Here is a 17,958-nt window from a genome sequence, read left to right on the forward strand (position 1 = left end):
CATGGCAAGATTGCAATCTGCATCAGTGAAGGGACTATGCCATTAATGAAGTCAGGGACTGACAGAATCCTCACAGTGTTTGCCATTTGGTTGGAGAAACAACAGTATGTCTAATAAATGCTAAATACTGGCAGCAAGATGGTGATGTGAATAGTAATGACTAAGCCTAGTTCCTCTGAACCATCTCAAAACAATGGCAGATACCCCAAATTAAATAAAAATAACAACAAAAAAGAAAAGAAAGTTGAAAAAAACCTCATGGGAAAAAAACATGGCAGGAAAAAAAAAAAAAAGAAAGAAAGAAGTAAGCAAGAAAAGCCCTAATATAGTACATGAATATTATTGAAAGCATAGCAAAATCTCCAGAAGGAAAGGACAAGACTTTAACAATCATTCAATCAATAAACACTTATTAAGCACCTACTATGTACCAGGCACTATGCCAAGTGTTGAGTTTTTTAAAACAGAGGCAAAAGTTAGTTCCTGTCCTCAAGGAGCCTACAATCAAATGGGCAGACATCATGCAAATATACATGAAGCAAGCTACATACAGGGTAAATAAGAATTAATTAGCAGAAGGGAATGCATTAAGAGGGTCTGGCAAAGGTATCTGTAGAAGGTGGAATTTTGGTTGATACTTAAAAGAAGCCAAGAGATCAGTGGTTGGAGAGGAAGAGGGAGAGCATTCCAGACATGAGGGTGGTTGTTGTTGTTGTTGTTGTTGTTATTGTTTGTCCTTCATTCTCAAAGAGGACCAGGACATCAGAGTGATGTCATGACTTTCACTGAATTGGATTTAAGCGAGGAAGGGCTATGCAAGGTTACCAACCTCACTCTCTCCTGCAGAGCCATCTGGGTCCAGTGGCAAGATGTACATCAGGATGACTGGAGATGGCCCCAGATTTTTGAGGCAATTGGGGTAAAGTGACTTGCCCAAGGTCATACAGCTAGTCTCTGTGGTGAGATGTATGGGATGCAGACAGAGAAATGCCCAGCCAACAATTATACTTCTAGAAGAAAAAACAGATATACTGAAAGAATGTCCAGAGTGATTTAGTCACAGTAAATGTAAAAGATCTGCCTCTATAAGATTGGAAATAGTTTCACTGAAGGAAGAGTTCTAATTGACATTTGTTGACCTTACAATTGATAAAATAGAAACAGTGGTAGATTAAGCAATGAACTCCTGAGGAACAGGATGGCTCAGGTAGAATGAAAAATTATGAGACTAAAAAACAAACAATAGAGAAATTTTTTTAAAATAATAAATCTGGGGGCAACTAGGTAGCACGGTATATAGATCACTGGTGTTGTAGTCAGGAAGACCTAAGTTCAAATCCAGCCTCAGAAATTTACTAATTGTGTGACCCTGGGCAAGTCACTTAACCCTGATTGCCTCAAAAAATAAGATAAAATAAAATTGTAAAGCTGGAAGAATAAGTTAGGTCTCTACCTACCAAAGTAATAGAGATAGAAAGCACAAATATAGTCAGAAAATCTGAAAATTCTTGGCCTTCCAGAAAAATACAAAGAAACAAAGAATCCAAGTATTGCAGGAAATAATAGCAAAAAATAATTACCTGTATTGGAAATAGATGACAGAATGACACTCAATAGGATATTGAGGGAAGGGAACCCTATGTTTGACCCACTCAGTAATATAATTGTTATGCTCTCGAGTTTTAACATCAAGGATAGAGGCTTGAAAGCAGCCACTAAAAAGCAATTTATGTTATCAACAGATTAGTTTTAATAACTCAAGACTATTAAACAAAGACAAGATGCTGTAATAAGAGGGAAAATCAAGAGAAATTGATCAGCTCTGCATGATTAATTCTCCTGTAAAACCTAAAAAAATTCTACAATGATTTCAGAAACTTCCATTCTAAAACTTAGGAACTTGATAGGGTCTTTGCCAATGAATTAATAATGCCCAAACAAGCTTTAAAAGAGGAGATTTTGAAAATTAAAAGCTGGAATTAATAATTTTTAAATTAAACTCATCATCATCAATATTATGTGTTGATCAACTGTGATAGGCTAGATTCTTCTCACCAATCCAATGGTACAAGAAAGTTCCAAAGGACTCATGATGGAAAAGGCTCTCCAAATCCAGGAAAAAAAAAAAAAGGAACCATGGAATATGGATGCTGATTGGACCATACTATTTCTTGTGGTTTTGGTGCTGTTGTTTTTCTTTTTTAAGCTTTTTCCTTTTTTCTCTGATTCTTCTCTTATAACATGACTAATGCAGAAATATGTTTAATGTTTTATATATATATATATATATATATATATATATATATATATATATATATATATATAAAACCTATATCAGATTACCTGCTATCTAGGGGAGGGGGGGAGGAAGGGAGGGAGGGAGAAAAATTTGAAATTGGAAATCTTATATAAACAAATGTTGAAAACTATCTCTACATGTAACTGGAAAATAATAAAATACTTTTATTTTTAAAAAATTAAACTGATCAAGAAGACTAAGAACTTTTTTAGAGACAGTGAAACCAAATTAATAAAACCAAGACATGATTGTATATTAAAAACCAGGAAAAGCCATTCATAACATAATTATTTTTTTAAATGTCAAAACTTTGTAAATGAAGACAATTTTAAACAAAATTCAGATTTAAAATTTTTTAATTAAAAACACTAATCAGTACTGTACTAATTTGTAAAGCAAGTCACCTGCCCCTTTTTTATTAATAGAAAACTACTAGAGTATAAATCTTAAGCACAAATTCATGTTGTTTTGCATAAGTATTTCAACAATTGTACATTAGGAGTATTCAACAGGGAATATTTTAGGGATTTGAAGACTATATCAAAACAAAATTCATCAATAAAAATTTTTCATAATGATAGAATGACGGACTGAAAGGCAGGAAGATCGGAGTTCAAATTCTGCCTCAAATACCTAATATCTGTGTGCCTTTGAGCCAGTCATAAACCTCACTGAATCTCAGTTCTTCATTTGTAAAGTGACAGATTAAGACTAGAATTCTTACATATCTTCTAGATCTACATCTGTGGTATGATATAAATAAAAAGTGTTGTAAAGGTTTAGAAAAAGGAGAGATTGGTATAAGGTAGAATAGTTTCAGAAGGCGTGAGAGTTGAGACAAGAGTTGAACTAGGACTTGAAGGATAGATATGGTGTGGAAGGTGAAGAGAAGGAGGAGGAGGAGGAGGAGGGTGTGAGTGAAAACATCATCACCAAGTATTTTCACAAACATCAAGATAAAATTGGCATTTGGATCCAGGTTATGGGAAGGGGAAACATCTGGGTGCTAGAAAAAGGAGATCTGGGTGGAGGAGGGGCCAAGTTGAAAATATTTTCCAACTCTTTTTTTTTCTTTTTTTTTTTCCTTTTTTGGTGAGGCAGTTGGGGTTAAGTGACTTGCCCAAGGTCACACAGCTAGTACGTGTCAAGTGTCTGAGGCCGGATTTGAACTCAGCTCCTCCTGAATCCAGGGCCAGTGCTTTATCCACTGCACCATCTAGCTGCCCCAACTCTTACACAATCATTGAAACATCAATAATGCAGAAGAGAAATGCTCCATCTAAAAACAAATGGTCCCACCAAAAAAAAGAAGAAGAAGCCTTATAAACCAGGCTGCTGATATCATTTTTCTATCAATGATGGTTTTCCTTCTTCAAGAGTTATCTAACCAAGGCCATAGGTTGATAGACTTGTGGTCTCTAGAGTAAGATAACATATGTTTTGTGTTAAAAAGTTAATAATAAGGACCAAGGAAAATGCTGTGGGATATTACAGCAAGTGTTAGTTCTGGATCACAACCAGTCTGCTATTTGTTTGCAGCAGGAAAGCTGCCATCTTCTCAAGCTTGAAGTTTGGAGCTCACACTCAAGCTCTATTTTTAAACCCAAATATACACACATACACAGATACACACAGGGCTGCATGAAGCTACCTCATTAACACTTGTATACAGGGCAAATAGGTAGTTCCTTTAGTAAGCTCAAGTAAAAATTAATACTCTCATTAAAACATGTATTTGTTTTCTTTTTAAAACTGTGTAAACCTAAGGTATCCCTTTCTTCCTTTTTTCTTTTTTTTTTTTTTACAACTCTATGACTCTTTAAACCAAAATAGAAGAATAATAAAGAGGGGGGAAAATGGGTGACCATCAGCATATTTAGAGGAATCTCTTGCTGCCAGCAAAGTAGGGCGAGTCTTAAAGTCCTTCTTGTGGTTTCGGCACAGGCTGAGGCACATGTTTTGACTTGAGAATCAAGCCTGAATCTAAACGTGTAAACATTATAACTTTTTTTCCTTGTTCTTGCCCACAGTGTAATAATTTTATTTCTGCTTTCCTGAGGCAGTTGTAACTAACACTTTGTTCCTAAGGACTAAGAAATATACACATGAACAAAACAAATAAGCTAAGTGTGAACATTATTACATCTAGATCGATGTTACTTGATTGTCAACTTACAGTATTGTCCAAAGTTTATCAATAGGCCCCAGTTGTACTGAGTCTCTCTGTTATCTGAGGATCAACCCTGCAGGCATTTTTGTCATTGTCACTTGGGAGCTAATTCTAATACCACAGCCTTTCACGCAGCACTTTCCTCCTTCCAAGACTCAGGAATCAGGGAATCTTCTCAATGGAAAAGGCTGTGGTGGGGCAATAAAGTGACTCTACTCAGGGATAGAGACCAGCCACATTGGAGGGAAGCTGGTTACACGGACATATCATTCATTTTGCTTCCCTTTCATCTTTTTAATTATTAGAAGATTTGAAGAAATAAAAATGACCTATACCTATTCACTTGCTTAAAATAAGATAAATAATGATAATTGCTAGCATTTGCATAGTTCTTTAAGGTTTGCAAAGCATTTTACATGTTATCTCATTTGATCGTCACAACTACGTCATGAGTTAGTAGCTATTATTATCCCCATTTTATAGATGAGAAAACTGAGTATAAAAAAGATTAAGTGACTTGCCCAAGGTCATACATCCAGTAAGTGCCTGAGACAGGATTTAAACTCTGGTTTTCCTGACTCCAAGTCCTACACTGGATCCATTACTCCACCTAGCTGCCAAAAAAAAAGTTATTGCTGAAAAACATTCTTTAAAAAAATTAAAATCTACTGCAACCAACAGAGAGGCAGCATTGGTATTCAGCTGAAAGCAGACTGGTGATCTCTAGGATATGTTGATACAAAATTTATCAGTAAATTTTTTTCATAGTGGTAGCGTGTTGGACCTAGAGTCAGAAAAACCTAGTATCAAATCCTATATCAGATGCTTCCTAGCTGTGTGACTATGGGTAAGTCATTTAACCTTGTTGAACTTCAGTTTCTTCATTTGAAAAACGGGAATAATGATGCCTATAACATGTATTTCATAGGGTTGCTATGATATTCAAATGAATGAATTTTTTAAAAAGCATTTATTAAGCACTTACTATAAAGCATTAGGGATCCAAAAAAAGAAAAGGGCAAGACGGTCTCTGCTGTCAAGAAACTCACTCTAATAGGAAGAAAGAGATAATGTGTTAAACACCTGGAAGTCTTAAGGTACAGTCTTAAGTCTTAAGGCAGGCTGTGGAGGAAATGGCCAGAAGGGGGAGTTGAAGTGAAACATGGCTAGGACTTTTCTGAAATCGTGATCTGAGAGGTAGTCACTAATTAGGAGAATGAAATGGCCCAGGACAGACATTCCAGAAATGAAAGAGTTAAAACTCCCAGGGCATGGTCTTTGGTAGAGTTCCCTAACAAGGGAGACTGGTGAAAATGGCCAGACTGGAGAGTCACATGGTGTCTAAGGGGTGTTATTAGTCAAAGAATTTAGCCAATCAGAATAACTCAAAGCTCCAATCCCTCCACAAAACCCCAACTCCTCTGTTCATCTATATTTTCCTGAGTTCTGTTCATCTAACTACAACATAGTTTTATTTGACTGGACAATCCAAAAAGGGGTGAACGTTTTAAACTCTGTGTATGGTATTTGTTTACTTACATATTTCTAGTGATGGTTCTAGATTCCATCTTCCAGAATGAGGAAAGCTACATTTCCCTTCAGGATTCAAAGGATATCCTTGATAGATTCGGGTTTCTTTCTCTGAAACAATCTGATAGAACCCCCCCATTCCATTGTTCCTACACACTGTCATACAACAGTAATTAGCACCCCAATTCCACTCAACCAATTAATATCAGTCAGCTTTCACAAATAGATAATTACTGAAAAGATATAGTAAGAACAGAAGTCCAAACATTTCCCCAACACCTAAGGGCACACACTCCCCTATACTGCCTCAGTCTCTGAGGAGAATGAGTTCATACTTAGTATAGTTTCTACACTTCCAAATTCAGCATAGGTACTAGATGAGTCTTAGTCTTCAGTACCTCTGGAATCAATCCCACTAGTAAACAGAGACACTCAGCTCCTTCCTCAGGGCCTCACTGCTAGACTTGCTAGCCACAAAAGTTTCTGTGGACTTCTGTCCTGGATTTCCTGGTGACTTGTCTCTCGATCCTTCAAAGACAGCAAAGTCACAGCCATCACCAAATTCCTTCACCTAAAAGAGGACACCAGAGACAAAGCTATAGCAGGGCTGTATATTCGCTCAGAGGCCACATCCGACCAGCTTCACAAGGGAGATAAAGGGCGAAGGTGTCTCTTCCCACAAGGAATTTCAGTAGTTTTTGCCTCTTTGCTTGAACACACCAGTGAGAAAAAAAATAAAAGTCAAGAAATTGGCCCTGGCTAACTGCACCTTGCTGCCCTTCTGAATGCACCCCAACTCTGGCTGTGCAGCCAATCAACGCAGGAGCAGCAGACCCCAAACAATGCCAGGAGCAGGTTACTCCCCTTCTATGTCATCATGCCTTTCTGGAAGTAGGCTCCCCACCTCTTCCATATGAGGGGTTACATCAGCTCCTCAATACAGCCCCCTCCCATTACATATTTATAGAATCGGGAAAAGGAATAAAATCACAAATACATTTAAAGACTGAGTTCAATTCTCTCACTCATTGTTTTCTCCCCTTCAGGAGCAAGCAAAGGGCAATATTCCCATCCTGCAAGGAACAAACTATAATATTTGGTTCCCAGGGGGGCATCTAGGTGGCACAGTGGATAAAGCACCAGCCCTGGATTCAGGAGAACCTGAGTTCAAATCCAGCCTCAGACACTTGACACCTACTAGCTGTGTGACTCTGAGCAAGTCACTTATCTCTCATTGCCCCAGCAAAAAAAAAAAAAAAAAGACTTAGTTTCCAAATGCTAATCCACTCCCAACCTTCAAAAAAAGAGAAACACATAGACCCCAGCTCCCAATACTACCACTTTTTTGTTCACCGTTCTATTGTAGATGGTAGCCTTCTCTCCCTGACTACTGACTCTGTTCACTGGATGAGTTATATAAGATTTCAACAACTTGCCCTAGATTATTCATCACTAGCAGAGGGATAGGGTATGTAGAAGGGCAGCCTAGACATAGGGTGACTTTGACCAACCAGCCTTTTCTGTTCCTCTGTGTCCTGCTATCTTGTATATAGTTATTTGCACGTTGTCTTTCCCCACCACCCCTAGAATTTGAGTTCCTTGAGAACAGAGGCCATGCTTTTGTCTGTATCCTGAATCCTTATCACAGTGTGTGGTACATAGTAAGTACTTAATAAATGCTTGTTGACTGACTGACTGACAACAGAAGACAGAGAGTCAAATACTTTTTAACTTCTGTTGTGACAGAGGCTTGAGTGGGTTACCTTTTCTGACCTTCAATGATCTCTCCTATTCAAAAAGCATGTTGCAGCTGCCTGATACGTTAAAAAGGATCATAAAATAGACTAATAGATGAAAATTGTTTCCTAAATGAGCCATATGTTTGGTGCCTAAATTCTAGGGAAATAAGTGAATTACAAATGCCAAACAGAATATGATACTGAGTGGAAATTCCCATGGCATATTAAAATTATGTCAGGTCCAAGCCATATGCAAAACATCCAAGACATAGCAAAGTATCCCAGAGCAGAGGAGAATATAATATTCTCAAGTGGTAAAATGGAAAGTACGCTGAGAGTCAGAAGACCTGTTTTCGAGCTCCAGATCTGCCATCCATTAATTGTGCCACTTTGGGCACATCATTTAATGTCTCCAGAGCCACAGTTTTCTCCTCTGAAAGATGCCACAGCTACTTCATAGGATTGTTGTAAAAAAAAAAAAATAAATGACACAACACTGTGAAGGTACTTTGGAAATCATAAAATGCTATTTTCACAAATGTCAAATATCCACTTATTCATCTAACTCGGGTTTTAAGACAGTCAAAGTTAAGGATTCATCATTTGTTTTTCCTTATATGACCCAGATTACTTTAGTTTTTGCCCCATTTTTTATTATCACTCCATTATGTAAATATTTTAAGGTGTTACTATAATGAAACAGCAGCCCATCTTATGACCAAAAAACCAAGCATGAATAAGAATTCGCCTTACTAACACATTGTTTTTCAAATGTCAGTTGTAGAGAAAATGGACAACGTCACAGGTGGCATGGAGACATCACATCTAAGATACAACGAGAAACTCACAGAAGTGGAAAGTGGTCTGAAGAAATTAGGTAATCCAAAAATAGAGCCAAGTGTAGTCCCCTAATTCTAATTTGCATAAATAAATAAGACTTTTTTTCTAGCAGAATTCTTGTTCGATCACAGGCAGCCAGAAGAATGTTTAGATTTTGCATTGTCAGTAGACTCTTTCCACTGGATGCAGTTCAGAACATTTTAAAGCTAAGGATTGGTTTGGGAATAAATCCAATAAAATCTTTAGTAGGCCAAATAAAATCTTAAGACCCATCCTGATCTTAAAATGCCATAAATGCCCTTCATTAAAGGTTCTTTATTAAAGACTCTAGGTTTATTTTAATATGCCTCCAGTTATAAATAACAGCTGCATAAATTAGTTTCCTATCTAAAAGAGGAGCTGCAAATTCTATTCCTCCTTTTTATTTTATCCAAAGGGTAAAAAAAAGACATTTGTGATGATTAAAGAGCAATGAGTTATTTCCCGCTATGATATCCTACCCTGTGGCCTGGAGCAGGGAAAATTTTGAGGGCACAGAGTCATTCAACCATAGTCATTTGGCAATCCTGATATTGGGCATTCTTGAGATTCAACAATATAAATTAGGTTGTTAAGAGTTCAAGCTACCCAGTTTAGGAACATATGCATGTAGATCTAAATCTATGCATACCTAGATCATACCTCCCAAAGTTCATACACACCAGTGCATGTCAATTAAAAATCAGACCCTAAAAAGCAGCCATGACCCTTTTATTTTTAACTCCCTTCAATGGCATTATGTCTCATTACTAATATTTTCTATTTTAGGGGACCAAACTGGGCAGAAAGCTGTGAGCACCAACACTGAACTTTCCTCCTTCAGATCAGACATATTGGACCTTAGACAACAACTTCGCGAGATTACAGAGAAAACCAGCAAGAATAAGGATGCACTAGAGAAGTTACAGGAGAGTGGTAATATACTGGATGACAGGCAGAGTCAAATGAAAGAAACATTGGAGAATAACTCTTTCCTGATCACCACTGTCAACAAAACCCTCCAAGCTTACAATGGCTATGTCAACAATCTGCAGCAAGACACAAGTGTTCTCCAGGGAAACTTGCAGAGCCAAATGCATTCCCATAACGTGGTCATCATGAACCTAAACAACCTGAACCTAACACAAGTGCAACAAAGGAACCTAATTAGCAGTCTGCAGAGATCTGTGGATGACACAAGTCAAGCTATCCAGCGAATTAAGAACGATTTCCAAAATCTGCAACAGGTTTTCCTTCAAGCAAGGAAGGACACCGATTGGCTTAAGGAGAAAGTGCAGAACTTGCAAACGCTGGCTGCCAACAACTCTGCCTTAGCCAAAGCTAACAACGATACTCTAGAGGACATGAATAGCCAACTTAACTCTTTCAATGGTCAATTGGACAATATCACTACTATCTCACAAGCCAACGAACAGAACCTGAAAGACCTTCAAGACTACCACAAAGAGTCAGAGAATAGAACCACCACCAAGTTTAATCAGCTAGAGGAAAGATTTCAACTCTTTGAAACAGATATTGTTAACATTATTAGCAATATCAGCTATACAGCCCACCACTTGCGGACGCTGACCAGCAACCTGAATGATGTCAGGACAACTTGTACAGACACCTTAACCAAACACACAGATGACCTAACCGCCTTGAACAATACACTGGCCAACATTCGTTTGGATTCTACAACTCTCAGGATGCAGCAGGATGTCATGAGATCAAGGTTAGATATTGAAGTAGCCAACTTGTCCGTGATCATGGAGGAAATGAAGCTGGTAGACTCCAAGCATGGTCAACTCATCAAGAATTTCACAATACTGCAAGGTAAATAGAAACCTTAGCTTTAGATTATATTGTTAATTCTGTTCTTGGTACAAAGCATCACATCTTCAGCCTCAGACACTTGACACTTAGAAGCTGTGTGATCCTGGGCAAGTCACTTAACCCTCATTGCCCCCCCCCAAAAAAAATACAAAAAACAACAACAACAAAGCATCACAGCTTGTGGTGGCACTGTGAACTAAAGGTTAAAAGACATTAGTCCAATTTCTCCAGGGCCTTAGCTCTTTCACAGTTATATGTCAAACCCCTTTATAAGTTACATTAATTCTTCCAAGTCACAAGGATATCATTTATCCAGTTCCTGCCTCATTAAATTAAGTACAGTCCTCAGACCCCAGGCTACAGGACCATATTGTAAGTGAGACAACATTATAATGAGGTCCTTTTGGTGATTAGAACCCTGGTACAGAATCCAAAACTGATCCATTTTATGCCATATTCCACAGGAGAGTAAATTGAATTATAGAGTCTCAATTTAGCAACCTGATGGCCTGAAAAGTCCTCATCCCAGTCTGTCTTCAAACTCTTGTGAGCATTAAAAGATGAGGTTAAATATGGGGGGGGGTCATAAGAAGTTTTGCAGGACCTGAGTGAAAACGGATCTGTTTTTCTCCATGCATCTGGGCACGTCAGACTGAGAAACAGTGCTACATAGCTCTAGCAAAGTTAATTTTTATGAGAATTCCCGAGGGCAAACTTAATTCACTATTTCTGGAAAGCAGCTCATGTACAAGAAATTGGATCAGATAATTTTCTATTAGAAAATTTGTAATAATAGGGCATCAATAAAAAACATGTTCAAATACGTAGAACTCAAGGGGACCTGTATGTGAAAATCTAAGTATTTAATATTATTCATACCTGACTTTGATGTTTCAAGGGTCCATTATTTTTTCATTGTATTTCCTCAACCAATACGAATTGTATCATCTCAATGATATAGTAGATAATAGAATGTAAGATCCCTGAAGGCAGGGACTGATTTGGTATCATTGTACAGAATTCCCAAAACCTAGCACAGTGATTAGCACTTCACAGGAGCTTAATAAATATTTGTTGATTTAAATTGAATAGTCTTCAGAGTTGTCATGGCCAAAAAAATCCAACATTGTACATCCAATATGGTGATGAGGTTCATCAAATTTAATGAGTCTTATCTTTAAATTATAGGGACATTTGGTCTGTCACACAGGGCGTATGCTTAAAACCTTTCCAACAAGAAGGACTTTCCAGAACTTGTAACTTTTTCTGGCATAACCTTCAAGAATCTAGGGTGATCGGGGCAGCTAGGTGGCGCAGTGGATAAAGCACCGGCCCTGGATTCAGGAGAACCTGAGTTCAAATCTGGCCTCAGATACTTAACACTTACTAGCTGTATGACCCTAGACAAGTCACTTAACCCCAATTGCCTCACCAAAAAACAAACAAACAAAAAAAGAAGTTAGATGTGACAGATGTTTGGAGAAAACTGAATTGGAGCAGAAAAAAAAAGAATCTAGGGTGATCTCCCCAGTCTCTAAATATAGAAGTATTTAGGTTTTAAAAAGTCATAAGGCTTTACCTTTTTATACTTTATTATTCATAATACTTATAGATTCACGGTGCTTCATGTAACAAGTTCTGGTTTATGCCTATGATGACTATAAAACAACATTAAGGCTATGCCTAATATAAAAAGTTGCCATGAATTCATGGAATCTTTCTGCTTCCTATAGTGAATCATTAAATGCATAATTGATCCTTTCCTTTTTCTTCTGAACTTAAACATGGAATGAAACAAATGATGAGAATACCGACTATAGCATCAAAAGATAATATTTTTCTGATTCTATCTTGGAATACTAATATATTAGTCTCATCATGTTATACTATATTTTTCCCATAAGCTCTTGAACAATGTGGGTTGCTAGATGAATAGAGAGGGGGAAAAATGAGTAGTTGTGGGTTCAGATGCCACCTTTCCATTAACTGTGCCTCTTCTTCAAGACACATAATGAGGAGCACAGCAGGGCCAGGTGTTGTGTCCTTAACCATAGAATCACAGAATTGCAGAATTGCAAAGAACATCAGAAGTAATCTAGTCCAACTACCACCCACAAAACATATCCTATCTCCAACACCCCTAGAAAGTGACCATCAAAACAGACTGTTTCCTAAGTTAGCCCATTCTTTTTTGGAACAGCTCTACTTGTTAAAAAAAATTCCATGGAAGGGTCATTTTTTGCCTTTGTTCTTATAGGTCAAATAAAAAGAGTTGACTCCCTCTTCCACATGAAGGAAGAGAAGGAATAAATATATATTAAGTACCTACCATGTGCCAGGCGCTGTGCAAATAAACACTTTACAATTATCTCTTTGGGGGGGGGGGTAAGGCAATTGGGGTTAAGTGACTTGCCCAGGTTCACACAGCTAATAAGTGTCAAGGGTCTGAGGCTGGATTTGAACTCAGGTCCTCCTAAATCCAGGGCTGGTGCTCTATCCACTGTACCACCTAGCTGCCCCTAATTATCTCATTTTTAAAGACAGTCGCCAAATCCTCCTCCATCCCCCCACCCCTAGCCTTTTCTTGTCCAGGCTAAAGCAATCATCTTGTGAAATGGTTTACCTTTCTCTAGATTCATTTTTTTGTTTTTGTTTTTGTTTTTGGTGAGGCAGTTGGGGTTAAGTGACTTGCCCAGGGTCACACAGCTAGTAAGTGTCAAGTGTCTGAGGCCAGATTTGAACTCAGGTCCTCCTGAATCCAAGGCTGGTGCTCTATCTACTGAGCCACCTAGCTGCCCCCTAGATTCATTTTAATTTATCAACATCTCTTCTAAAACATGGTGCCCAAAACTGGACACACTGTACCAGACATGGACTGACCAGAACAGAGAATAGAAAAATCATTTCTTTTGGGGTTTTTTTGGTGGGACAATGAGGGTTAAGTGACTTGCCCAGGGTCACACAGCTAGTAAGTGTCAAGTGTCTCAGGCCAGATTTGAACTCCGGTCCTCCTGAATCCAAGGCCGGTGCTTTACCCACTGTGCCACATAGCTGCCCCCCAAAAAATCATTTCTACTCTCTTGCCCTAGATGCTATTTTTCTATTAAGGTAGCCCCAGATCACATTAAGTTTTTCTACTACTGGGGCAGCTAGGTGGCACAGTGGATAGAGCACTGGCCCTAGAGTCAGAAGTACCTGAGTTCAAATCCGGCCTCAGACACTTAACACTTACAAGTTGTGTGACCCTGGGCAAGTCACTTAACCCCAATTGCCTCCCTAAAAAAAAAAAAAAAAGTTTTTCTACTACTGTATCACACTGATGAATCATTGAGCTTCCAACCCATAAAAGACCTTAGGTCTTTCTCACATGAACTGCTTTCCAGCTGTCTTCTCCATCCTGTATGTGTAGACTTGCTTTACATTCATCCTTATCAAATCACATCTTGTTACCTGGAGACCACCATTCCCACCTGACAGAGTCCCTTAAAATCCCAGTTCTGCCATCCATCAATGTCATATCCATTGCTTCTTGAGGCAGCTTTTTGCACTTTTAAACAGCTCTGATTATTGAAAAGTTTTTCCTTATACTCAGTTAAAATCTGCTGTTCAACAACTTTTGCTCCTTCTTCTACCTCTGCCATATAGGACCAACCAGAACATGATAGGCCCTTCTATTTCTTGGAGACTATTATCATGTCCCCTCTAAACCTTCTCTTCTCCAGCATAAACATTCACAATTTCCTTCAACCAGTCTTCATATCACATTGACAGTGCTGAATCCTTAGTAGAATCTTAATAAATTCATGCTGGTTAATTGATTGATTGATTGATCTTAATTACTGTCCTTTGGAAACATTGTAACTTATTAATGTCCTTCTTAAAATATGATACCCAGGACTGAACACAATATTCCCATATGAATCCCTTCCCACCAAGTCTCAGTTATACAAAGAAGAGATTTTTCCCTCCTTGTGTTAAGGCCTCGCTAGTTCACTTTATTAGCCACACTCACCACACTGATTTACAAACATCTCGCTCCAGTGTGGTTTCTTTTTTGCCATTAACTTCTTTTTTTGTGTGTGAGGCAATTGGGGTTAAGTGACTTGCCCAGGGTCACACAGCTAGTAAGTGTTAAGTGTCTGAGGCCAGATTTGAACTCAGGTCCTCTTGATTCCAGGGCTGGTGCTCTATCCTCTGTGGTACCTAGCTACCCCACCATTAACTCCTTTTAGCATTTGTGCCCCTCATCTGGAGCTTTAAGCAGCTACCAGAACTATGGTACCTGACTTCAGAGAACCTGAAGAAACAAGCAAGTTTTCCCCAAGTGCTTTGCCCCATTTAAATGTCATTGCATCAATATTCCAGGCTTGCTTTCTGCTGTGCTTTAGGGCTGAAAGCAACGTGGAATAATGAAAACAGCACTGGCTTTAGAATCAGAGACCTGACTCTGTGACTTATTCCCTGCATGACATTGAGGAAATCAACTTTGTTTCTCTGATCCTTAGTTTCCCACTCTGTAAAATTTGATTAAACTAGATCCCCTCAGAGGTCTCTCCTATTCTGAGGACAGGTTCATATGTGCCAAATGTAGTACCAATAGATTAGATTAGATTGGTTACTATCTGTTCCAATATGCTTCCAAGTTTAAGTCAGTTATATATTCAATCCACAAATATTTATTGAGGAACTTGTTCTCATATAGACAATTCCCATTTCTAATTATATTAATTCTGTCACTATTATTGCTGCTAGTTGCATTTCCTAACTGATCTCCAGCTAGTAAACATTGTATTATTATTATTATTATTATTATTATTATTATTGTTATTATTATTATTATTATTATTATTATTATTATTATTATAGCTAACCCTGAGTTCCATCTATAAAACTAAGAAATATGGCAGGAAATTCAGATGTTTTGAAGGGAAAGTTTGCTTATGACAATTGATTCTTCTAGTTAGTGAGACCACATAACACATGGGCCACATGAACTAATCAAGAGAGATTTATTTCTCCAAACCTTCAGAATATCTTACTCTCCTTTTGCATTTCTTTGTCTTGTAGAGAGAAATCTCATCCAAGACAGTGATGAAGTGGTGGAGGATAATAAAGACCCAGGCATTATTGGATTATGTTGGCTTTATGTAGGGCCTTTCCTTCTCAAAGCACAAAATACACTAATGCTTTCCTGGCAATCCCCCTTGTCCACACTCTAATCCTGCCTTGCACTTTGCATTTATTCCCTTAAAAGATTGCCTTAGACATGAGTACAGCTGTGCAAAATTCTTGGCCTCCTCAAGAAATGAACCAGAAGAAGCTGCCTTTGCTGAAGCTAAATTGTATCTGAAATTGTGATTAAATAAATAATATGCTGAGTCTTTATACTAGGAAGAAGTTCATTTACAAATAAATGAACCTTACTAGGAAAATGTTTTGTTTTCAACTATAGATAATTTAAAGATTTTTCTACATGCAGAGGACATTCCAGGCCTTCTGTCGCATGCTTTCTAATAGTAAGTTCACTAATGACTGAGCCCAGTTTTCCTCTTCATGTTCAGGAACATACAGGTAAAGCCATCTGACTGCCCCCCACTCCTCAGACTCCACAACATTTCTCTGAGGGAGTCTGTCCTAAGGAAGCAACCACCTACAAGACTTTTGTGGCTCCAGGTGATTGAGAAGAGACCTCCTGTTCATGTAAACCATTGTGTACAGATTAGGGGTGAGGGGAAGGAGTAGGGAAGGAAGCTTCCCTAGTCAAAGATCATTGGGGGGAAAAACATTACAGCTACATTTTATTGTTATTCAGTTGTGTTTTTTAGTCACATCCAATTCTTTGTGATCCCATTTAGGGTTTCCTTGGCAATGATATTGGAGTGGTTTGCCATTTCCTTCTCCAGCTCATTGGGGGGTGGGGGCAATGAGGGTTAAGTGACTTGCCCAGGGTCACACTGCTAGTAAGTGTCAAGTGTCTGAACCTGGATTTGAACTCAGATCATCCTGAATCCAGGGCCACTGCTTTTAGCGCCACCTAGCTGCCCCTCATTTTACAGATAAGGTAACTGAGGTAAACAGATGTTAAGTAAATTGCCCCATGTCACTGAGCTAGTTAGTATCTGAGGTCAAATTTGAACCCAGATCTTCCTGACTTCAGGCTTGGTGCTCTATCCACCGCAGTACATTTTTTTTGTATTTTCAAAAAACATGAATGTAAATGGTTTCCTCTAGCATATTTCTCTAGAATCTCAAGGGTTTTTTTTTCTTTTTTAAATCTTAATAGTATTTTTTCCAGTTTCATGTAAAGATAGTTTTCAACTTTCATCTTTATAAGATTTTGAGTTCCAAATTTTTCTCCTTCCCTCCTTTTCCTTTCCTCTCCCCAAGACAACTCTTTGAAATGGGTTGCATAAGTGGTATTAGTTCCTAGGTACATAACATTCAAAGAGATTAAGCATCTTGTTCATAATGACTCAGTAAGTAATCAAAGATAAGATTTGAAACCTCATTTCCAGTGCTCTGTCCACGACCCTTTAAAATACATACACACACCCACACCCACATATATATATATATATACGTATACATATACATATGCATATGCATATATATACCCATATGCACAGGTGCATACTCGCATGCACACACATATACATACATGGACATATATATACATATTATGGGGGAGGGGGTGCCACATGCCTGTAATCCCTGCTGAAACTGGTCATTCATTTGCTCTTCAGAGTTCTGAGCTACTCTAGGGCTAAAGTCAATCAAGTGTCCACAATTAAGTCTTTTTTTTTTTTTTAGTGAGGCAATTGGGGTTAAGTGACTTGCCCAAGGTCACACAGCTAGTAAGTGTTAAGTGTCTAAAGCCGGATTTGAACTCAGGTACTCCTGATTCCAGGGCCGGTGCTCCATCCACTGAGCCACCTAGCTGCCCCCCACAATTAAGTCTTATACCAATATGGTGAGCCCCCAGAGTGAGGGCCCATCAGATTGCCCAAGGAGAGCGTGAAACAGTTCAGGTCAGAAAGGGAGCAGCTCAAAGCTCCCATGCCCATAAGCAGTAAGATCAGTCCTAGAGTGGCCACTGCTCTTCCAATGTCTCCAGAAGAAGAAAATAAAATAGGGATAGTAAGTGAACCTATGATTTCATTGGTAGGTTAGAGAATCTCCTCTACGGGGGAGAATGCAGCTCCTTCTACATGGAAGTTGACACTTTGTCTGAAATCTTGGTATGAGAAGTGCCCAAGCACTTAGAGGTCAAGTGAATTGTTCAGAATCACACTGACAATATGTGTCAGAATTGAGACTTGAACCTAGATCTTCTTGGCTTCAAGGCTCAAATAGAAAGAAATCCCTGCAGACTTAAAAAACCACAAATGAATATTATTTATATTATATTGTATTATTTATTTATTTAGCCAAACATTTCCCAATTACATTTTTTTTTTATCTAATCAGCAGCACTGGGGAGTTTATGGGCTACGATCAGCTTTCAGGCCATGAGTTTAATACCTTTG

The 17,958-nt window shown here is 38.3% G+C and overlaps 1 protein-coding gene across 1 annotated transcript in view; it reads left to right on the forward strand.

Moving 5' to 3' along the window:
• The window catches only part of COLEC12 (collectin subfamily member 12), a 237,183-nt gene that overhangs the window by 195,516 nt on the left and 23,709 nt on the right, over window positions 1–17,958 (forward strand). Inside the window, exons 4-5 of the mRNA XM_043978630.1 lie at window positions 8,517–8,615; window positions 9,386–10,432. Of these exons, the coding sequence (XP_043834565.1) occupies window positions 8,517–8,615; window positions 9,386–10,432 (1,146 nt within the window). The remainder of the gene's footprint in view (window positions 1–8,516; window positions 8,616–9,385; window positions 10,433–17,958) is intronic.

Source organism: Dromiciops gliroides, chromosome 1, assembly GCF_019393635.1.
Source record: "Dromiciops gliroides isolate mDroGli1 chromosome 1, mDroGli1.pri, whole genome shotgun sequence".
Classification (NCBI taxonomy): Eukaryota; Metazoa; Chordata; class Mammalia; order Microbiotheria; family Microbiotheriidae; genus Dromiciops; species Dromiciops gliroides.